The 22,971-nt window shown below is 43.8% G+C and overlaps 1 protein-coding gene across 1 annotated transcript in view; it reads left to right on the forward strand.

Annotated features, from left to right (window-relative positions):
- Nucleotides 1-22,971, forward strand: part of dph5 (diphthamide biosynthesis 5) — a 121,673-nt gene that overhangs the window by 70,528 nt on the left and 28,174 nt on the right. Inside the window, exon 4 of the mRNA XM_068037557.1 lies at nucleotides 13,573-13,693. Within this exon, the coding sequence (XP_067893658.1) occupies nucleotides 13,573-13,693 (121 nt within the window). The remainder of the gene's footprint in view (nucleotides 1-13,572; nucleotides 13,694-22,971) is intronic.

Genomic DNA, 22,971 nt, shown 5'->3' on the forward strand with positions numbered 1-22,971 from the left:
AAGAAATAGCGAGAGCCGAGCAGGCCAAGCCACCAGTCTGTAGGTTCAGAGCCTGCATTTGGAAAGAAAAATCAAGGTGTCACATCACAGGGAAGCAGGTAGGTGATTGGCTGGTGAGTATTTCCTGTTTATCTTACCTAAACTAGGGAATAAACTGGTGGCTCCTATGACTTTTTTAAAATGTAAGGTTTATTAATACTAGTAAGGTGCATTAAATATTAGTGTTTAGCAGTATTAATAAAGTTTATCAGCATTAGTAAAGTTTATTCATGATAGTAAGGTTTATTAGTATTGGTAAAGGTTTATTAGTAATAGCAAGGTTATTAACTAACAGAAGAATAGCAGGGCTGTTCCAACCTCTAGAGTGCACATCCTGTGCTGTTTGGGAACTCTGGACTCTTCTCATGTCCTGGAGAGCCATATCTGCAGCAAGTGTCATCAGTTGCAGCAGCTTGAGCTCTGGGTTTCAGAACTTGAGCAACAGCAAGTGTCACTGCGGCACATCCGTGAGGTTGAGAGCTTTGTGAATAACACGTTTATAGATGTTGTCACCCCATAGCTTAAGAGTAGGCAGGGAGAGAGGGAATCTGTGACCGCCAGACAGTCAAGAAGAAACGGGCATGTAATGCAGGAGACCCCTGAGTGTGTCACACTCTCCAACCAGTATTCAGTTCTGAATACTGAAGAAAGTGATGGTTCATTTCGGGAGTGCAGCCAGAGCCACAGCTGGTTCAGTTGCACACGGGTCTCAACGCATACTAGAAGAGCGATTGTGATAGGAGATTCAATAGTCAAGGGAACAGACAGGCGTTTCTGTGGCCGCAGATGTGAATCCAGCATGGTGTATTGCCTCCCTGGTGCCAAGGTCAAGGATGTCACTGAAAGGCTGCAGAGCACCCTGAAGGGGGAGGGTGAACAACAGAGGTAGAAAAAGGGATGTGATCCTGCAGAAAGAGTTTCGTGAGTTAGGTAAGAAATTAGCAAGCAGGACCTCAAAAGTGGTAATGTCCGGATTGCTCCCAGTACCATTCACAAGTGAATATAGAAATAGGAGGACAGTGCAGATTAATGCGTGGCTGGAAAGATGGTGCTGGAGGAAGGGTTTAGATTCCTGAGGCTCCCAGTTCTGGAGAAGGTGGGACCTGTACCTGAATGGAGCACCTGAACGGAGCTGGGACAAATTTCCTTGTGGGGCGATTTGTTAGTGCTATTGGGAGGGTTTAAACTAACATGGCAGGGGTGTGGGAACCAGGAGGAAATATCAGAGAGGAATACCAAGGTGCACAGAATACTGGGAGAGATAGATAGCACTAGAGTAGGGAATAGTAAGTTATTAGATGGGGTCAGAGTAAGGGAGAAAGTAATAAACTCTAAATCAGGGTTAATGTGCTTGTATGTGAATGCATGGAGCATTGTGAATAAGATTGGTGAGTTACAGGCACAGATTGACATGGAAGTGTGATGTGGCTATAGCAGAGACCTGGCTCAAAGAAGGACAGGAATGGGTGTTAAATATTCCTGGATACAAGATGTTCAGGAAAGATGGAAAAGGAAGAAAAAGGGGAGGAGTGGCGGTGTTGATTAAGGAGAGCATTGCAGTGCTGGAGAGAGAGGATATCCTAGAGGGGTCAAGGACGGAATCCATTTGGCTGGAGCTAAGGAACAAAAAAGGTGCAAGTGCATTGCTTGGTGTAGTCTGTAGGCCACCAACTAGTGGGAAGGATGTAGAAGAGCAAATTTGCAAGGAAATTACAGAGAGATCTAATAATTATAGTGTAGGTATAATGGAGGACTTTAATTATCCAAATACAGACTGGGATAGTAGTATGAGGGGCAAGAGTTCCTAGAATGTATTCAGGAACCTTTTCTAGAGCAGTATGTTTCCAGTCCAACGAGAAGGGGAGCACTGCTGGACCTGGTTCTTGGGAATGAGATGGGCCAAGTGGATCAAATATCAGTAGGAGAACATTTAGGGGACAGTGATTATTGTATCATAAGGTTTAGGTTGATTACAGAAAAGGACAAAGAACAATCTGGAATAAGAATAATTAAGTGGGGGAAAGCCAACTTCAGTGGGGCAGGAATGGATGTGGGCTGAATAAGTTGGCGTCAAAGGTTGGCAGGAAAAAAAGTAGCTGAAATTGTTCATTGGGTTACCATCAGAGAAGAGATAGTTTGGGCACAGTCAAGGTATATATTTCCTTAAAGGGGAAAGGTAGGGCAAATAAATCCAGAGCTCCCTGGGTAACAAAAGAGAAAGAGATGAAGAAAAAGTGTGCTTATGACAGATGTCAGGTAGATAAAACAATGGAGAACCAGGCTGAATGAAGAAGGTTCAGAGGGGAAATGAAAAAGCAAATAAGAGAAGCAAAGAGAGTATGAAAAGAGATTGGCAGCTAACATAAAAGGGAATCACAAAGTCTTCTACAGGCATATAAATAGTGAAAGGCTGGTAAAAGGTGGAATAGGACCGATTGGGGACCAAAAGGGGGATTTACGCATGGAGACAGGGGGAATAGCTGAGGTATTAAATGAATACTTTGCATCTGTCTTTACCAAGGAAGAAGATGCTACCCAGGCCATAGTGAAAGAGGTGGTGATTAATATACCAGAAGGATTTAAAATTGATAAGGACGAGGTATTAGGTAGACTGGCTATACTTAAAAGTTGATAAAGCACCAGGGCCAGATGAGATGCGTCCAAAGATAATAAGAGAAGTGAGAGTGGAAATTGTGGAGGTACTGGCTGTAATTTTCCAGTCGTCTTTAGACTCGGGTGGTTCCGGAGGACTGAAGAATTGCAAATGCCTACACCCTTGTTCAAAAAAGGATGTAAAGATAAGCCCAATCAGGTCAATCAGTTTAACTTTAGTGCGTGGGGAAACTTCTAGAAAGAATAATTTGGAACCAAATTATTAGTCACATGGACAAATGCGGGTTAATTATGGAAAGCCAGCATGGATTTGTTCAGGGAAAATCATCTTTAACTAGCTTTCTGGAGTTTTTTGAAGAGGTAACAGGGTTGATGAGGGCAGTGCTGGTGATGTGGTGTACATGGACTACCAAAAGGCATTTGATACAGTGCCACACAACAGACTTGTGAGCTCATAGAATAAAAGGTACAGTAGTAAAGTGGATACAAAACTGACTGGGTGACAGGAAACAGAGAGTAGTGGTTCTTCGGGCCGGTGGAAGATTTGTAGTGGAGTTTCCCAGGGGTCAGTGTTGGGACCCTTGTTGTTCCTGTTATATATTAATGACCTAGCCCTTGGTGTACAGGGCACAATTTCAAAATTTGCGAATGATACGACACTTGGAATAATTGTGAACTGTGAGGAGGATAGTGTAGAACTTCGAAAGGACATAAATAGTTGGTGGAATGGAGAGACAAGTGGCAAATGAAGTTCAATGTGGAAAAATGTGAAACATAGAAAAATAGGAGCAGGAGTAGGCCATTCAGCCCTTCGGGCCTGCTCCGCCATTCAAAAAAGATCATGGCTTATCGTCGAATTCAGTACCCTGTTCCCGCTTTCTCCCCATATCTCTTGATCCCTTTGGCATTAAGAAATATATCTATGTCCTTCTTGAATATATTTAATGACTTGGTCTCCACAGCCTTCTGTGGTAGAGAATTCCACAGGTTCAGCACTCAGGATTCCTAGCCTCTGACCTGCTGTTGTAGCCACGGTATTTATATGGCTACTCCAGTTCAGTTTTCGGTCAATGGTAGCCCCTAGGATGTTGATAGTGGGGGATTCAGCGATGGTAATGCCGTTGAATGTCAAGGGGAGATGGTTAGATTCTCTCTTGTTGGAGATGGTCATTGCCTGGCACTTGTTTGGCGCGAATGTTACTTGCCACTTATCAGCCCAAGCCCGGATATTGTCCAGGTCTTGCTGCATTTCTACACAGACTGCTTCAGTATCTGAGGAGTCGTGAATGGTGCTGAACATTGTGCAAACATCCCCACTTCTGACCTTATGATTGAAGGAAGGTCATTGATGAAGCAGCTGAAGATGGTTGGGCCTAGGACACTACCCTGAGGTACTCCTGCAGCGATGTCCTGGAGCTCAGATGATTGACCTCCAACAACCACAACCATCTTCCTTTGCACTAGGTATGACTCCAGCCAGCCAGCCCTGATTCCCATTGACCTCAGTTTTGCTAGGGCTCCTTGATGCCATACTCGGTCAAATGCTGCCTTGATGTCAAGGACGGTCACTCTCACCTCACCTCTTGAGTTCAGGTCTTTTGTCCATATTTGAACCAAGGCTGTAATGAGGTCAGGAGCTGAGTGGCCCTGGCGGAACCCAAACTGAGCATCACTGAGCAGGTTGTTGTTAAGCAAGTGCCGCTTGATGGCACTGTTGATGACACCTTCCATCACTTTACTGATGATTGAGAGTAGGCTAATGGGGCGGTAGTTGGCCGGGTTGGACTTGTCCTGCTTTTTGTGTACAGGACATACCTGGGCAATTTTCCACATTGCAGGGTAGATGCCAGTGTTGTAGCTGTACTGGAACAGCTTGGCTAGGGGCGCGGCATGTTCTGGAGCACAGGTCTTCAGTACTATTGCCGGAATATTGTCAGGGCCCATAGCTTTTGCAGTATCCAGTGCCTTCAGTCGTTTCTTGATATCACGTGGAGTGAATCGAATTGGCTGAAGTTTGGCATCTGTGATGCTGGGGACTTCAGGAGGAGGCCGAGATGGATCATCAACTCGGCACTTCTGGCTGAACATTGTTGCAAATGCTTCAGCCTTATCTTTCGCACTGATGTGCTGGGCTCCCCCGTCATTGAGGATGGGGATATTTGTGGAGCCACCTCCTCCAGTTAGTTGTTTACTTGTCCACCACCATTCACGGCTGGATGTGGCAGGACTGCAGAGCTTAGATCTGATCCGTTGGTTATGGGATCGCTTCGCTCTGTCTATCGCATGCTGGTTACGCAGTTTGGCATGCAAGTAGTCCTGGGTTGTAGCTTCACCAGGTTGACACCTCATTTTGAGGTATGCCTGGTGCTGCTCCTGGCATGCCCTTCTGCACTCTTCATTGAACCAGGGTTGGTCTCCTGGCTTGATGGTAATGGTAGAGTGGGGGATATGTCAGGCCATGAGGTTACAGATTGTGGTTGAGTACAATTCTGCTGCTGCTGATGGCCCACAGCGCCTCATGGATGCCCAGTTTTGCATTGCTAGATCCGTTCGAAATCTATCCCATTCAGCACGGTGATAGTGCCACACAACATGATGGACGGTATCCTCAATGTGAAGGCGGGACTTCGTCTCCACAAGGACTGTGCGGTGGTCACTCCTACCAATACTGTCATGAACAGATGCATCTGCGGCAGGCAGATTGGTGAGGACAAGGTCGAGTATGTTGTTCCCTCATGTTGGTTCCCCCACCACCTGCCGCAGACCCAGTCTAGCAGCCATGTCCTTTAGGACTCGGCCAGCTCGGTCAGTAGTGGTGCTACCAAGCCAGTCATGGTGATGGACATTGAAGTCCCCCACCCAGAGTACATTTTGTGCTCTTGCCACCCTCAGTGCTTCCTCCAAGTGCTGTTCAATATGGAGGAGTACTGACTCATCAGCTGAGGGAGGGCGGTAGGTGGTAATCAGTAGGAGGTTATCTTGCCCATATTTGATCTGATGCCATGAGACTTCATGGGGTCCGGAGTCGATGTTGAGGACTCCCAGGGCAACTCCCTCCCTACTGTATACCACTGTGTCACCGCCTCTGCTGGGTCTGTCCTGCCGGTGGGACAGGATGTACCCGGGGATGGTGATGGCAGTGTCTGGGACATTGTCTGTTAGGTATGATTCCGTGAGTACGACTATGTCAGGCTGTTGCTTGACTAGTCTGTGGGACAGCTCTCCCAACTTTGGCACAAGCCCCCAGATGTTAGTAAGGAGGACTTTGCAGGGTCGACAGGGCTGGGTTTGCCGTAGTCGTTTCCGGTGCCTAGGTCGATGCTGGGTGATCCATCCGGTTTCATTCCTTTTTCTCGACTTTGTAGCGGTTAGTTACAACTGAGTGGCTTGTTAGGCCATTTCTGAGGGCATGTAAGAGTTAACCACATTGCTGTGGGTCTGGAGTCACATGTAGGCCAGACTAGGTAAGGACAGCAGATTTCCTTCCGTAAAGGACATTCGTGACCCATGGTTTCATGGCCATCATTAGACCAGTTTTAATTCCAGATTTTTATTGTTTAAATTCCACCTTCTGCTGTGGTGGGATTCGAACCCATGTCCCCAGAGGAATACCCTGGATCTCTGGGTTACTAGTCCAGTGATAATACCACTACGCCACCGCCTACCGATATGTTGTTGGAGCTGCACCCATCCAGGCAAGTGGAGAGTATTCCATCTCACCCCTGACTTGTGCCTTGTAGATGGTGGACAGGCATTGGGGAGACAGGAGATGAGTTATTCGCCACAGAATTCGTAGTCCTTGACTTGCTCTTGTAGCCACAGTATTAATGTGGCTGGTGCAGTTCAGTTTCGGGTCAATGGTAACCCCCAGGATGTTGATAGTGGGGGATTCAGCGATGGTAATGCCAAGCGGAAATGGTTAGATTCTTTCATGTTTGAGATGGTCATTGCCTGGCACTTGTGTGGTGTGAATGTTACTTGCCACTTATCAGCCCAAGCCTGGATATTGTCCAGGTCTTGCTGCATCTGAACATGGGTTGCTTCAGTATCTGAGGCGTCATGAATGGTGCTGAACATTGTGCAATCATCAGCAAACACCCCCACTTCTAACTGATGATCGAAGGAAGGTCATTGATGAAGCAACTGACGATGGTTGGGCCTAGGACACTACTGCTGAGCTAGTGCCACTTGATAGACCTGTCAATGACCACTTCCATCACTTTGCTGATGATCTAGAGTAGACTGAGAGGGCGGTAGTTGACCGGGTTGGATTTGTCCTGCTTTTTGTGCACAGGACATACCTGGGCAGTTTTCCACATTGCCGGCTAGGTGCCAGTGTTGCAACTGTGCTAGAACAGCTTGGCTAGGGGTGTGGCTAGTTCTGGAGCACAAGTCTTCAGCATTATTGCCGGAATGTTGTCAAGGCCCATAGCCTTTGCAGTATCCAGTGCCTTCAGCCGTTTCTTGATAACACGTGGAGTGAATGGGATTGGCTGAAGACTGGCATCTATAATGCTGGGGACCTCAGGAAGAGGCTAAAATGGATCTTCCACTCGGCACTTCTGGCTGAAGAGGCAAATGCTTCAGCCTTGTCTTTTGCACTGATGTGCTGGGCTCCCCCATCATTGAGGATGAAGATATTTGTGGAGCCTCCTCAATTTAATTGTTTAATTTTCCACCAACATTCACAACTGGATATGACAGGGCTGCAGAGCTTAGATCTGATATGTTGGTTGTGGGATCGCTTTGCCCTGTTTATCGCATGCTGCTTCCATTGTTTTGCCTGTAAGTAAGTAGTCCTGTGTTGTAGCATCACCAGTACCTTCATTTTTAGGTATGCCTGGTGCTGCTCATGGCATGCCATCCTGCACTCTTCATTGAACCAGGGTTGGTCTCCTGGCTTAATGGTAATGTGGGGGATATGCCAGGCCTGAGGTTACAAATTGTGGTTGAATACAATTCTGCTGCTGCTGATGGCCCACAACGCCTCATGGATGCCCTGTCTTGAGTTGCTAGATCTGTTTGAAATCTATTCCATTTAGCTCGGCGGTAATGTCACACAACATGATGGTGGATACTCTCAGTCTGAAGACAGGACTTCATCTCCAGAAGGGCTGTGCGGTGGTCACTCTTACCAAAACTGCCATGTACAACTGCATCTGCGACAGGTTGATTGGTGAGGACGAGGTCAAGTAGGATTTTCCCTCTTGTTGGTTCCCTCACCACCTGTCGCAGACCCGGTCTAGCAGCTATGTCCTTTAGGACTTGGCCAGCTTGGCCAGTAGTGGTGCTACCGAACCACTCTTGGTGATGGACATTGAAGTCCCCCACCCTTGCTACCCCCACTACTTCTTCCAATTGGCATTCAACATGGAGGAGCACTGATTCATCAGCCGAGCAGGGGGTGGAGGAGCGGTAGGTGCCAATCAGCAGGAGGTTTCCTTGCTAGAGTTTGGCCTGATGCCATGAAACTTCATGGGTTCCGGAGTCTATGTTCAGGCCTCCCAGGGCAACTCACTCCCGACTGTATATCACTGTGCCGCCACCTTTGATGGGTCTATCCTGCCTGTGGGACGGGACGTACTCGGGGATGGTGATGGAGGAGTCGGGGACATTGACTGCAGGGTGTGATTCTGTGAATATGACTATGTCATGCTGTTGGTCGACTAGTCTGTGGGACAGTTCTCCCAATTTTGGTACAAGCCCCTAGATGTTAGTAAGGAGGACTTTGCAAGGTCGACAGGGCTGGATTTGCTGTTGTCGTTTCCGGTGCCCAGTTGATGCCAGGTGGTCCGACCTGTTTCATTCCTTTTCTTAGACTTCATAGCGGTTAGATACAGCTGAGTGTCTTGCTAGGCCATTTCAGAGGGCATTTTAAGAGCCAGCTACATTGCTGTGGGTCTGGAGTCACATGTTGGCCAGACGAGGTAAGGACGGCAGATTTCCTTCCATAAAGAACATTAGTGAATCAGATGGGTTTTTGTAACAATCACCAATGGTTTCATGGTCACCACTAGACTAGCTTTTAAATTCCAAATTTATTAATTGAATTCAAATTCACCATCTGCCATGGTGAGATTTGAACCTTTTTCCCCAAAGTATCAGTCTGAGGCTCTGGGTTACTAGTCTGGTGACATTACCACTACGCTGAGTCATAAGAAATGTTAGAAGGGGCAAACAAAATCTTCGTTAAAGAAGTGGGTTTTGAGGAGGGTGTTAAAAGGAGAAGAGGCAGACAGATTTAGAACAGTAATTCCAGAACATTAGGCCTAGCTGGCTTTAAGCACTACTGCCAATGGATTTGGGGGGGTAGGGGTGAGGGTTGCAGGGTAATACACAAGAGACCAGGTTAAGAGGAACTGAGATTTTATAGGAGGGGTGGGGGAGGTTGCTGTAGCACTGGAAAAGTTTATGGAGAGGCATTGCAATGGACTGACTTAAACATTTTTAACATAAAAAAAGAGGATAAACCAAATGAACAACGTGGATTATGTGGGTGTCAGTTATTTAATTTAAATGATTGCAGAATTAGCGTACTTGTGTACAGTATTAGCAAATTGCAGTGAGAATTGTAAAATTTTGTGTGGAATGGACTTCTATCACAGCTAGTGATTGCAACTCTTAAAGGAAAAAGAGCTGGAGAAATATCCAGTATTGAACAGGACTGAAGGTTATTGGACATAAATGTAACTACAAATGATCAAGTACTCTACAACCATTGTTCCTGTGCTGCTGAGATCATGGGACTATCATCTGTGGTATGTAACTGATCAGGGTGATTATGCTGAATGTTAAGCTGATATCTAGGAAATTCTGTTATTTTCAGGGGTAATGGGGTTTTCTTTTCTTCAAAATGTTACCTAAGGTTGTTCACTTTTTTCAGGAAATTAAATAATTTGGAGCGACCCTGACATGCGAATTATTCTTGGTCTGGCCAAAGGAGCAGATTCAATGAGCCCAATAGTCTTTTCTGGCTCTGTACGTTCTTAGCAGTTATAAAGATCTTTCTGCTTCAAGTACAATTAAAATGTAACCTTATCTGTTCATTGCTTCTGTTTCCTTGTTTCCACATTTGATGTGTGTATCTTTAATCTCTAAACAACAAAAAATAAATTCCAGATGCAGTCCCAATTTGTGCTTAAAGTTATCAACTGGTAAAACTGTGTAAACACTCTGGTGTGGCAGTGTCCATAACTATATTCTCATTACAGTGTATTTTTGCAATTTTTAACAATATGAATGTTTTTAAATCAAATTTATGCCAATCAAATGTATCCGATCCTTTGGCGATAAGCAATGCACTAGTGGTCTTTTACAAGAAAGAGATCCATACAACTGCTCTCAATAATTAGTACATTCACAAGGTGAAGAGGATACCTTGTTTTTTTTGTACGCAGCAAGATTATAACCAGTGGAAAATAACACTTTTGCTATAGTCATTCTTAAGACTAAACTGAGCCCCGTGTAACAGTGGTGCTTCTGCCATGGTGTGGCTGTGGTTTTATGGGGGCAAATACATCTGTCTCTAAAATAGGACCCAGAACTCATAACAGCATAAACTAGCCACATTCTTACCACGTCCCTCATTCTCTTCCCTTTCCACAAACACAAATAATTTTCTTTGGATATAATAAATAAATGCAAAATACTGCGGATGCTGGAAATCTGAAATACAAACAAGAAATGCTGGAAATACTGAGCAGGTCTGGCAGCATCTGTGGAGAGAGAAGTAGAGTTAACATTTCAGTTGAGAACTTATTTATGCTCTTCACTTTACTGACCATCCTCTGAAACTCTTACAATGGGTCTGGTGGCCTTTGTATGGAAAAAGTTCTTCCTGGCTCCTTTTCTTATGCTTAAATTAGTATTTTTTAATATGTATCCCTGGTATTTGATCCCTTTCTAATAGTCAGATTTAGCCTGGACCAGTATTGTGATCTTGAGAAGTTTAGTTCTGTCTTCAAAGGATACAAAAAAGATTCCAGTAATAGCTGTAAATCACGAGGTGGGAAGGAAGAGAGGAACTTGGTGAAATTACAATCACCGGGGAAGCGGTACTGAGCAAACTGATGGAGCTGCGGCTGACAAGTCCCCAGGGCCTGATGGGCTTCATCCTAGGGTCTTAAAAGAGGTGGCTAATGAGGTATTAGATGCGTTGGTGTTAATTTTTCAAAATTCGCAAGATTCTGGAAAGGTTCCATCAGATTGGAAAGTAGCAAATATATCCCCGCCTATTCAAGAAGGTGGGGAGGAAGCAGGAAACAGGTAACTATAGGCCAGTTAGCTTAACGTCTGTCGTGGGGAAGGTGTTAGAATCGATCGTTAAGGAGGTTAATGCTGGGAACTTAGAAAAACTCAAGGTAATCGGAAATAGTCAGCATGGTTTTGTGAAAGGGAAATCATGTTTAACCAATTTATTGGAGTTCTTTGAAGGAGTAACATACGCTGTGGATAAAGGGGAGCCCATTGGCGTACTTGGATTTCCAGAAGGCATTTGACGAGGTGCCACATAAAAGATTATTGCGCAAAGTAAGAGCTCATGGTGTAGGGGGTAACATATTAGCATGGATAGAAGATTGGCTGGCAGGCAGAAAACAGAGAGTATGCATAAATGGATCCTTTTCTGATTGGCATGATGTCACGAGTGGAGTCCCACATGGTCTGTGCTGGGGCCTCAACTTTTTACAATTTATATCAGTGACTTAGATGAGGGGAGCAATGGCTTGGTAGCTAAATTTGCAGATGACACAAAGATAGGTAGGAAAATATGGTGTGAAGAGGATAAAAGGAGGTTGCAGACCAATATAGATAGGTTGAGTGAGTGGGCAAAAATCTGGAAGATGGAGTATAATGTGGGAAAATGTGAAGTTGTTCACTTTGGCAGGAAGAATAAAAAAGCAGAGTACTACTTAAACAGAGAACGACTGCAGAATTCTGGGGTGCGGAGGGATCTAGGTATTCTAGTGCATGAGTCACAAAAAGTTAGTATGCAGGTGCAGCAAGTAATAAAGAAGGCTAATGCAAATGCTATCCTTTATTACGAGAGGAATTGAAATAAATGTCAGGATGTTATGCTTCAGTTATACAGGGCATTGGTGAGACCACACCTGGAATACTGTGTGCAGTTTCGTTCTCCTTATTTAAGGAAGGATGTAAATACGTTGGAGGCGGTTCAGAGGAGGTTTACTAGATTGATACCTGGAATGCGCGGGTTGTCTTATGAGGAAAGGTTGGACAGACTGGGCTTGTTTTCACTGGAGTTTAGAAGAGTGAGGGGAGACTTGATTGAAGTATATAAGATCCTGAATGGTCTTGACAAGGTGGATGTGGAAAGGATGTTTCCTCTTGTGGATGAGTCCAGAACTGGGGGGCACTGTTCAAAAATTAGTGGTCTCCCTTTTAGGACAGAGATGAGGAGAAATTTTTTCTCTGAGAGTTGTGCGTCTTTGGAACTATCTGCCTCAGAAGGTGGTGATCGTGGAGTCATTAAATATTTTTAAGGCGGAGGTAAATAGATTCTTGTTAGGCAAGGGAATCAAAGGTTATTGGGGTTAGATGGGAGTGTGGAGTTCGAAACGCAAACAGATCAGCCATGATCTTATTGAATGGTGGAGCAGGCATGAGGGGCCGAATGGCTTACTTCCGCTCCTACTTCGTATGTTCGTGGTTAGGTGTTCTTATATTCTCTGCTTTACCCTGAGGGAATAATCTCATATTCCTTACAATTCCTGATAAATTTCCGATAGCTAGAATGATAGTCACTTATTGTCTCTGACCTACATCTGCCACCTCACTTTTATCCATTTCATTAACGGATACCCAACTTGATTTGCATTTTATTCACAATCATAATCACAGAGTGAGTTTTCGAGAACTGTGGTCTTACATCTCTGTCAGAGATTGGAGGAGCATGTCCCAACTTTGCATTTTGAATCAATGAGACTGGCATTGCAGTAAGTCTATGTATTGCTTTAGAACATAGAACAGTACAGCACAGGCCCTTCGGCCCACAATGTTGTGCCGAACCTTTAACCTACTCTAGGATCAAACTACCTACATACCTTTCATACTACTATCATCCATGTACCTATCCAAGAGTCGCTTAAATGTCCCTAATGTATCTGCTTCTACTACCACCGCTGGCAGTGCATTCCACGCACCCACCACTCTCTGTGTAAAGAACCTACCTCTGACATCTCCCCGAAACCTTCCTCCAATCACCTTAAAATTATGCCCCCTGGTGATAGCCCTTTCCGCCCTGGGAAAAAGTCTCTGGCTATCCACTCTATCTATGCCTCTCATCATCTTGTACCCCTCTATCAAGTCACCTCTCATCCTTCTTCGCTCCAATGAGCAAAGCCCTAGCGCCCTCAACCTTTCTTCGTAAGACATGCCCTCCAGTCCAGGCAGCATCCTGGTAAATCTCCTCTGCACCCTCCCTAAAGCTTCCACATCCTTCCTATAATGAGGCGACCAGAACTGAACACAATATTCCAAGTGTGGTCTAACCAGGGCTTTATAGAGCTGCAGCATAACCTCGCGGCTCTTAAACTCAATCCCCCTGTTAATGAAAGCCAAGACACCATACGCTTTCTTAACAACCCTATCAACTTGGGTGGCAACTTTGAGCAATCTATGGACATGGACCCCAAGATCCCTCTGTTCCTCCACACTACCAAGAATCCTGTCTTTAAGCCTGTATTGCTTTCTAAAAGCAATTTTTTCCCTCTTCACCTGCAAAACTAAAATTAATAATTGGAGTCTGTATTAAATAACTTATGACATGTAAAAGAAAAATGACAATTTATGGTATCTTGCTGTATGTGTGTCTGGTGTGTAACTGGATTCAAATTGTTTATCCATTCACAAGAGTGCATCCTCGTCAATTTTGGTCAAGTATTTATTGATATTCTTTCCTAGTTGTACAATTTTGGAGAAACCGTATCCATAGTGTTCTGGACAGAGAGCTGGAAACCTGAAAGCTTCTATGACAAGATCAAAAGGAACCGGCAGGCTGGAGTTCACACATTATGCTTACTCGGTGGGTTATATTTCTACATTTTGCCCTCTGCCTGCATGCTGTTGTACATCCCAGAGGAAAAAGAATAAACATATAATACTGAGCAAATCAAACTAATCTGTTGGCTTTTCAAATGTTGATTTACCAGAATATTTTGTTTCTCAACCAAGTGTAGCTTGAGAGTTGGAACCTTCACATGCACTAGTTATTTGCTAAAGCGAATGCTGCTCACCTTTGCAAATGCAGGTGCTTGGGTACCAAAGGGGGATGACACAAAGTAACCGTTGTGCATCATAACCTGCCCATTTTCCCTTCAGTGGTCTTTGTCTTCCCAACCAATCACAAAGCAGATTCCAGTAGGAAATCCATTAACACAGTATTGTGGCTGTAGGAAAAGAAACATTAAAGGCTCATTAAAACCTAATGCTAAGAACCAAAAAACAAACAAAATTTCATTAACAGTGGGCTGAAAATGGCCTCAAACGTGTTCAGTCTCTTGCTTTTTAACTTGATCATATTGCTATGACCTCCGTGAGGCAGTTAAAGTTGAAAATAAGAGATATGACCCCCCCACCCCAGACCAATCACATGACAAGATTTCACATTTTAAGACTTTTGTTACACCAATTAAACTAATAGAAATCCCCATTAACTAAATAGTACTTTGTAAGTATCTGATGCCCCAGATGACAAGGAAAGGTATTTTCTTTACTTATTAAAATACTTGAAAACCTCACACCACACTTATACGTTACGCAGTCCTCTTTCATGGTGAAATCTTTGAGGTTAAAAGTCCCAAACTCCTCCCAGTAGCAATGACCTTTTTGCTGGCTTCTCTGAGGACTTTCAACCTGGATGTCCATGAATAAGTTCCTGGTGATCCTGTTGGTCTTTTCCTTCTCTGCAAACTTCAACTTTCAAAATAGGTCAGTCTTCACAGCCTTTTGCTGTTTCAGGCTTCTGAGGGTGGGTGTTTTCTCTCTGTCTGTCTGTCTCGCTCTCTCTCCCTCTCTCTCTGGCTGTTCAGCCTCCCCCAGAAGGATGTCCTGCAACTGCTTTGTGACATCCTTGACCCTGGCACCAAGGAGGCAACACACCATTCTGGAGTCACGTTTAATGCCACAGAAACGCCTGTCTGATCCCCTTGACTGTCGAATCCCCTATCATTATTGCTCTTCTACTCTTCCTTCTCTTCTGTGCAGCTGAGCCACCCATGGTGCCACAGGCTTTGCTCTGACTGCACTCCCCCGAGGAACCATCGCTCTCACCAGTATCCAAAATAGAAAACTAATTAGCAAGTAAGATAGACTCAGGGGGACTCCTGCACTGCCTGCCTGGTTCTCTTAGACTGCCTGGCAGTCACCCATTCCCTCTCTGCCTGCATGCTCCTAACCTGTGGTCATTTTGAGTTTATGTTTCACTCTCCCATTGCTGACTTTTGCCAAAATCAAACTGTTGAAGCCACAAAGTTTCCGCACATGGTTTCACATTTTTTGCATGCATTTGCATGTGCACATACATGTGGGTAGTGTTATGTTATAATAGAATAAATGCAATATTTACTTGACAATGACACTTTTTCTGACAAAAAATTGCATCATGTTTCCCAAATATTAATTCTCATGAATGTATTCAATTTAGAATAATGGATGATAGTGGTTGTACCAGTGTGTACATGAATGGCATAGCTACAAAATAAATATAAGTGAAAACCAAAAAATCTCATCATAAAGTCACCCACATGATACTTTTCTGCTCGCGGAAATATGCACTACATGCTAGTGCAAAATCACACACGAAGTACCCTACACAATCTAATACAGTACAAGCATATGCAGTTTACAAGAGTCCAATTCTTCTGAAACTCCAAGGATTGCTGAAGTGGTATTTAAGCGCTTTGTATATTATGGCAGAATGTTGTAAAATGATTTTATATTTAGTTACTATAACACAATATATTTCTGATCTCCTAATTTAGAATTCTGCTGCACGGTACTATAGTTCTGTATATTTGGCAGAATAGCTTGTTTTGCAAGATGTGGAATGTAAAGCAGATATGTTATAAAGAGGATAGTCCATCAGGGCAAATCGCCATTAAAGGGCCATTGTCCTAATTGAAAAATGTATTCGCAACCTTTTTCAAGAGCAAAGTACTGTGCATGATGGCAATCTAAAATAAAAACAGAAAATGCTGGAAATACTCAGAAGCATCTGTGGAGAGAGAAACAGAGTTAACATTTCAGGATCCTTGGTTCTGAGGATGGGTCATCATCTGAAACATTAACTGTTTCTCTCTCCACAAATGCTGCCAGACCTGTTGAATATTCCCAGCATTTTCTGTTTTTTAATAGCAACCTTCTTATTGGCTGTTTACAAGTGCATAATGAAATGTCATAAATTGCATCAACAGCTATATAATCATGTATTACCAAGTAAAAGATTATCCAAGGCCCTTATCTTTCCCAAACAAAAAAAGGTTTCCAATCTCTTTCCAATGAAGACAGTGTCTCTAAGTGCTGGCTTAATTTCAATAATTATGGATTTTTTGAAAGATAAAGCTAAAGTAAATCATTTAAGATTCCAATATTGGTATGTTAGAATACCATTAACTTTAAACTTGTGACATTAGCAATTTTTCTCAGAATGCTGAAGATGACAGCCTTGCTTGCTTTATGTATTTTGGCAATCTACCAAGATATATATTCTCACAATAATGTGCTTCAGTAAATGCTCTGGAAGCAGAAATGCTGAAGGTGCCTTGGGTTAATTGTAATATTTCTTTGTCTTCAGCACTGAGTACAAATATTAAATCTTGTAAAGATAGTGCCTGGAATGGGACTGAGTTATATAGAGAGGAAGGTCCCAGGTTTGATCTTTAGTCTATGTGGAGTTAGCTGATCTCATCCAGGGCAATTAGTTCAGATGCTACAGTTGTCCTCAGAGCCTTTGGGCTAAAGAGGAAATATCAGCCAGAGTTTTGACTACTTGACACTGCCTTCTAGCAGGTGGACATCGGTGAGAACAGTGTCCAGTTCTTCATACTGTCCTGATATTCAGCTCGGGTCACACATGAGGAACGGGCATTTACTGGGTATTTATCCCACCAGTAATCACACTATTAGGTGGGGCAGAATATGGCGGGGAGAGAGAGAAATTAATCTTTTTATTCATTCATGGAATGTGGGCATTGCTGGAAAAGCCAGCATTTATTGCCCATCCCTAATTGTCCTTGAAAGGTAATGGTGAGCCTTGAACCACTGCAATACATGTGGTGAAGGTACACCCACATTGCTTTTAGGGAGAGAGTTCTAGGATTTTGACCCAGTGACAATGGTATTACATTTCCAAGACAGGATGGTGTGTAACTTGGCAGGAAAATTAGAGGTGGTGGTGTTCCCATGTGCTTAGGGCCTTTGTCCTTCTCTGTGGTAGAGGTTCTGGGTGTGGAATGTGCTTTTGAAGAAACCTTGGCAAGTTGGTGCAGTGCATCTTGTAGATGGTACACATTGCAGCCCATGGCGCGCTGGTGGTGGAGGGAGTGAATGTTTAAGGTGGTGGATGGGGTGCCAATCAAGTGGGCTGCTTTGTCCTGGATGGTGTTAAGGTTCTTGAGTTTTGTTGGAGCTGCATCTAGGCAAGTGGAGAGTATTCCATCACACTCCTGACTTGTGCCTGGTAGATGATGGACAAGCTTTGGGGAATCAGGAGATGAACCACTTGCTGTAGAATATTTAGCCTCTGACCTGCGCTTGTAGCCACTATATTAATGTGGCTGGTCTAGTTAAGTTTCTGATCAATATTGATCCCCAGGATATTGATGACGGGGTATTTGATGATGATAATGCTGTTGAATGTCAAGGTGAGGTGGTTGGAGTTGGTCATTGCCTAACACCTATGTGTCGCAAATATTACTTGCCACTTTTCAGCCCAAACCCGAATGATGTCCCAGTCTTGCTGCATGTGGACACACACTGCTTCATTATCTGAAGAGCTACATAAGAAATAGGAGCAGGAGTAGGCCATTTGGCTCTTACACCGATCACGGCTGATCTTCCACCTCAATTCCACCTTCCCGCACTATCAGCATATCCTTTAATTCCTTTAGTACCCAAAAGTCTTATTGACCTTGGTTGGCATCCTTCCTTCTGCAAAAATGATGGGCACGCAGCAAACAATCTATTTAGGTCTTCAATATACTCAACAACTGAGCATCCACAGCTTTCTGGGGTGAAGAATTCCAAAGATTCTCTTTGAGTGAAGAAATGTCTCCTCACCTAAGTCCTAGAATCCCTTCTAATGCTGTGGCCCTGTGTTCTAGATTTCCCAGCCAAGAGAATCATTTTCTCAGTGTCTGCCCTGTCAAGCCCATTAAACATTTTATCTTCTTCTTCTTTGGCCTCCTTATCTCGAGAGATGAGATCACCTCTCATTCTTCTAAACTCTAGGGAATGCAGGCCTGGTCTTCTCAATCTGTCCTCATAGGACAATCCCCTCATCCCAGGAACCAGCCTAGTGAACCTTTGTTGCACTCCCTCTAGGGCAAGTATGTCCTTCCTTAGGTAAGGAGACTAAAAGTGCACACAGGACTCCAGGTGTGGCCTCTCCAATGCCCTATAGTAAGACTCTTTGTGTCCTCCTCACCCCTTACTTTTCCACCTAACTTTGTATTGTTAGCAAACTTGGATGTTTCACACTCAGTCCCCTCATCTAAGTCATTAATATAGATTGTAAATACCTCAGGCCCAAGTACTGATTTTTGTGGTACCTGACTAGCTACAGCCTGTCAACCTGAAAATCTCCCTGTTTTCTGTCCATTAACTAATCCTCAATCCATGCAAATACATTTTTTTTTAATTCATTCATGGGATGTAGGCGTCACTGGCCAGGCCAGCATTTATTGCCCATCCCTAATTGCCCTTGAGGAGGTGGTGGTGAGCTGCCTTCTTGAACCGCTGCAGTCCATTTGGGGTAGGTATACCCACAGTGCTGTTAGGAACGGAGTTCCAGGATTTTGACCCAGCGACAGTGAAGGAACGGCGATATAGTTCCAAGTCAGGATGGTGTGTGACTTGGAGGGGAACATTATCTGCAATTGCGTGAATCCTAATAGTCGGTAATAACCTCTTGTGTGGCACCTTATAGAATGCTTTTTGAAAATTCAAATACACAACATTCACTGATTCCCTCTTATCCATCGTACTAGTTACATCTCAAAAACTCTAGCAGACTTATCAAACACGCTTTCCCTTTCATAAATCGTGTTTGACTCTGCTTAATCATACTATGACTTTCTAAGTGCCCCGTTACCATGTCCCTAATAATAGATTCTAGCATTTTGTCTATTACTAATGTTAAGCTGTTTGGTCTATAGGTCCCCGTTTTCTCTCTTCCTCCTTTCTTAAATAGCAGGGTTATGTTTGCTACCTTCTAATCCTTAGGAGCTGTTCTAGAATCTAAAGAATTCTGGAAGAGTAAAATCAATGCATCCACTATCTCTGCAGCTACCTCTTTTAAAACCCCAGGATGCAGATTGTCAAGTTGGGGGAGGCAGTGGCATAGTGGTACTGTCACTGGATGAGTAATCCAGAGCCCAGGCTAATGCTCTGGGGACATGGGTTCGAATCCCACCACGGCAGATGGTGAAATTTCAATTAATAAATCTGGAATTTAAAAGCTAGTCTAATGATGGCCATGGAACCATTGTCGATTGTTGTGAAAACACATCTGTTTCACTAATGTCCTTTAGGGAAGAAAATCTGCCTCCATACCTGGTCTGGCCTGCGTGTGACTCCAAATCCACAGCAATGTGGCTGACTCCATAAATGCCCTCTGAAATGGCCTAGCAAGCCACTCAGTTCAAAGGCAATTAGGGAGCGACGCCCACATCCCACAAATGAATAACATAAAAAATTTGTTGTCACTTAGTCCCATTAATTTTTTCAGTTCCATTTCTCTTAAACGGAATTCTTTAAGTTCCTCGCTCACGCTAGACCCTAGATTCCCCACTATTTCCAGAATGTTTTTTGTATCTTCTACTGTGAAGACAGATATAAAGTACTTATTTAATGTCTCTGCTATTTCCTTATTTCCCATTATAATTTCACCTGTCTCTGCCTCTAATGGGCCCACGTTTACTTTCACTAATCTCTTCCTATTTACACACCTATAAAAAAGTTTCTAATCTGTCCTTGTGTCTCTTACTAGTGTACTCTCATATTAGCTTTTCTCTTTCCTTATCAATTTCTTGTCCGCCTTTGCTGAATTCTAAAATCTTCTCAACCCTCAAGCTTACTTCTCTTTTTGGCAACATTATAAAACTCTTCCTTTCATCTAATACTATCTTTAACTCTACTTGTTAGTCACAGTTGGGCCACTTTTTCTGTGGGGTTTTTGTGCCTTTAAGGAATGTATATTTGTTGCAAATTTTGCAAATTATACACAGTACTCCAAGTGCAGTCTAACCAAGGTTCTATACAATTGAAGCAAGACTTCACTACTCCATGTTTGGACCAAGGATGTAATGAGGTCTGGAGTCATGTGGTCCTGACAGAGCAAGTGACTACTTCCTAATTCCAAAAGCCTTTCCATCATCTACAAGGCACAAGTCTAGTGTGTGAAGGAGTACTCTCCACTTATCTGGTTGATTGTAGCTCCAACAACACTCAAGAAGCTTGACAGCATTCAGGACAAAGCAACCACTTAATTGGCACCCGTCCATCACCTTAAATATTCACTCCCACCACCACTGGAGTGCCATGGCTGCAGTATGTACTATCTATGAGATGTACTACAGCAAGTCCCCAGGGTTTCTTCAACAGCACATCCCAAACCCGCAACCTCTGTTACCGAGAAGGACAAGGGCACCAGGCACATAGCAACACCTCCAAGTTCCCATCCACATTGCACATCATCCTGAGCATTGGTGAACATATTATTGGTGAAGATGTGCCACTTGATGGCACTGTTGATGATCCCTTCCCTGGTGATTGAGAGTAGATTGATGATCCCGTTAATTGGCTGGATTGGATTTATCCTGTTTTTTGTGTACTGGACATACCTAGGCAATTTTCCCCTTTGTTAGGTAGATACCAGTGTTGAAGCCAGAAATAGATCAGCTTGTCTAGAGGCGCTGCTAGTTCTGGAGCACAAGTCTTCAGCACAACAGCCGGGATGTTGTTGGACCCATAGTCTTTGTTGAATCCAATGCACTCAGCTATTAGTTGAAATCACATGGAGTGAATCGATTGACTGAAGACTGCTTCTGTGATGATGGGCACCTCAGGAAAAGTCTGAGCTGGATCATCCACTCGGCACTTCTGACCGAAGATGGTCACAAGCACTTCAGCCTTGTCTTAGGCACTCATGCTGGGCTGCACCATCATTGAGAATGGGGATGTTCATGGAGCCTCCTTTTCCTGTTAGTTGTTTAATTGTCCACCACCATTCACAACTGGATGTGGCAGGACTGCAGCGCTTTGACCTGATCTTAATTCTGTCTGCAGCATGCTGCTTCTACTGTCTAACATTCGTGTAGTGCTGTATTGTAGCTTCACCAGTTTGGCACTTCATTTTTAGGTATGCCTGGTGCTGCTCCTGACATGCTCTCCTGCACTCCTCATTCAATCGGGGTTGATCCCCTGGCTTTCTGGTAATGTTAGAATAAGGGTTAAGGGATAAGCTGGGCCATGAGGTTACAGATTGTGGTTGAAAACAATTCTGCTGCTGCTGATGGCTCACTGCGCCTCATGGATGCCCAGTTTTGAGCTACTAGATCTGTTCTGAATCCATCCTATTTATCATGGTGGTGGTGGTGCCACACAATACAATGGAGAATATTCTCTGTGCAAAGTCAGGATTTTATCTCCACAAGGGCTGTCACTCCTAGCAAAACTGTCATGGACAGATGCATCTGTGACAGGTAGATTGGTGAGGGTGAGATCAAGAGGGTTTTTCACCTGTGTTGGTTCTCCTGCCACCTTCCACAAGCCCAATCTGGCAGCTGCGTCCTTCAGGACTTGGCCAACTCGATCAGTAATGGTGCTACCGACCCACTCTTGGTAATGGAAATTGAAGTCCCATTCTGTGTCCTTCCTTCTGTCATTGCTTCTTCCAAGTGGTTCCAACGTGGAGGAATACTGATTCATTAACTGAGGGAGGGCAGAACGTGGTAGTCAGAAGGAGGTTTCCTTGCTCATGTTGGACCTGATGACTTGAGACTTCATGGGGTCCGGAATCAATGTTGAGGACTCCCAGGGCTACTCCTGCCCAACTGTATAGCATTGTGCTACCACCTCTCGTGGGTTTGTCCTTCCGGTGGGACAAGACATATTCAGGTATGATGATGAAGGAGTTTGGGGCGTTAGCTGAAAAATATGATTATGTGAGTCACACTGTTGAGACAGCTTTCCCAATTTTGACTCAAGTCCCAGATGTTAGTTAGGAGGACTTTAGAGCTGGATGTGCCTTTGTCATGTTTGAATCCAATACCTAAGTCGATGCTGGGTGGTCCATCCAATTTTATTCTTATTATGTTTTGTTGTAACAGTTTATTGCAACTGAGTGGCTGGCTCTGCCATTTCAGAGAGCAGTTAAGAGTCAACCACTGTGTAAAATACTCTGAATAAATCAAAAAATAAATCAAATTGCTGTGGGCCGAGAGTCACATAGAGGATGGCCGGTTGTCTTACTTAAAGGACATTAGTGAACCAGGTGGGGTTTTACGACAATCCAGTAGTTACAAGGCCACCATTACTGATGCTAGCTTTTTATTCCAGATTAATTTACTGAATTTAAATTCCCCAGCCGCAATAGTGGAATTTGAAATCATGTCTCTGGATCATAAGTCCAAATCTCTGGATTGCTAGTCCAGTAACATAACCACTATGCTACCATTCCCACTTTTAATTAACTCTCATCCATAGTGGTAACACCATTTAGCTGCTTGTACCATCAAAACCCAAGGGTTCCAAAAGGCATAAAGCATCATGGGTGCGGGTGGCCATTAGTTTTTTTTTCAGTCAAAGCAGCACAAAAGAATGAAGAATTTCAAGTGCAATATACATCCAATGCAAATTTAATTTCCACAATCTTTTGCACTAGTTTAAAAACATTGCAGTAGAAACTGGCCACATCCGCAGATGGCATTAATCACCTCTGTGAGTCTCCACTAATTGTGGCCACTTATGGGCTTTCGAGGAATATCTTAAAATTAACTTGTTTTCTTCAGGCACAACGATACTAAAAGGCACATTGTAAAAGTTTTTTTTTAATTTTCCATGAAACTGATTACTGCACACCAA

The sequence above is a fragment of the Heterodontus francisci genome, chromosome 8, assembly GCF_036365525.1.
Source record: "Heterodontus francisci isolate sHetFra1 chromosome 8, sHetFra1.hap1, whole genome shotgun sequence".
NCBI classification, from domain to species: Eukaryota; Metazoa; Chordata; class Chondrichthyes; order Heterodontiformes; family Heterodontidae; genus Heterodontus; species Heterodontus francisci.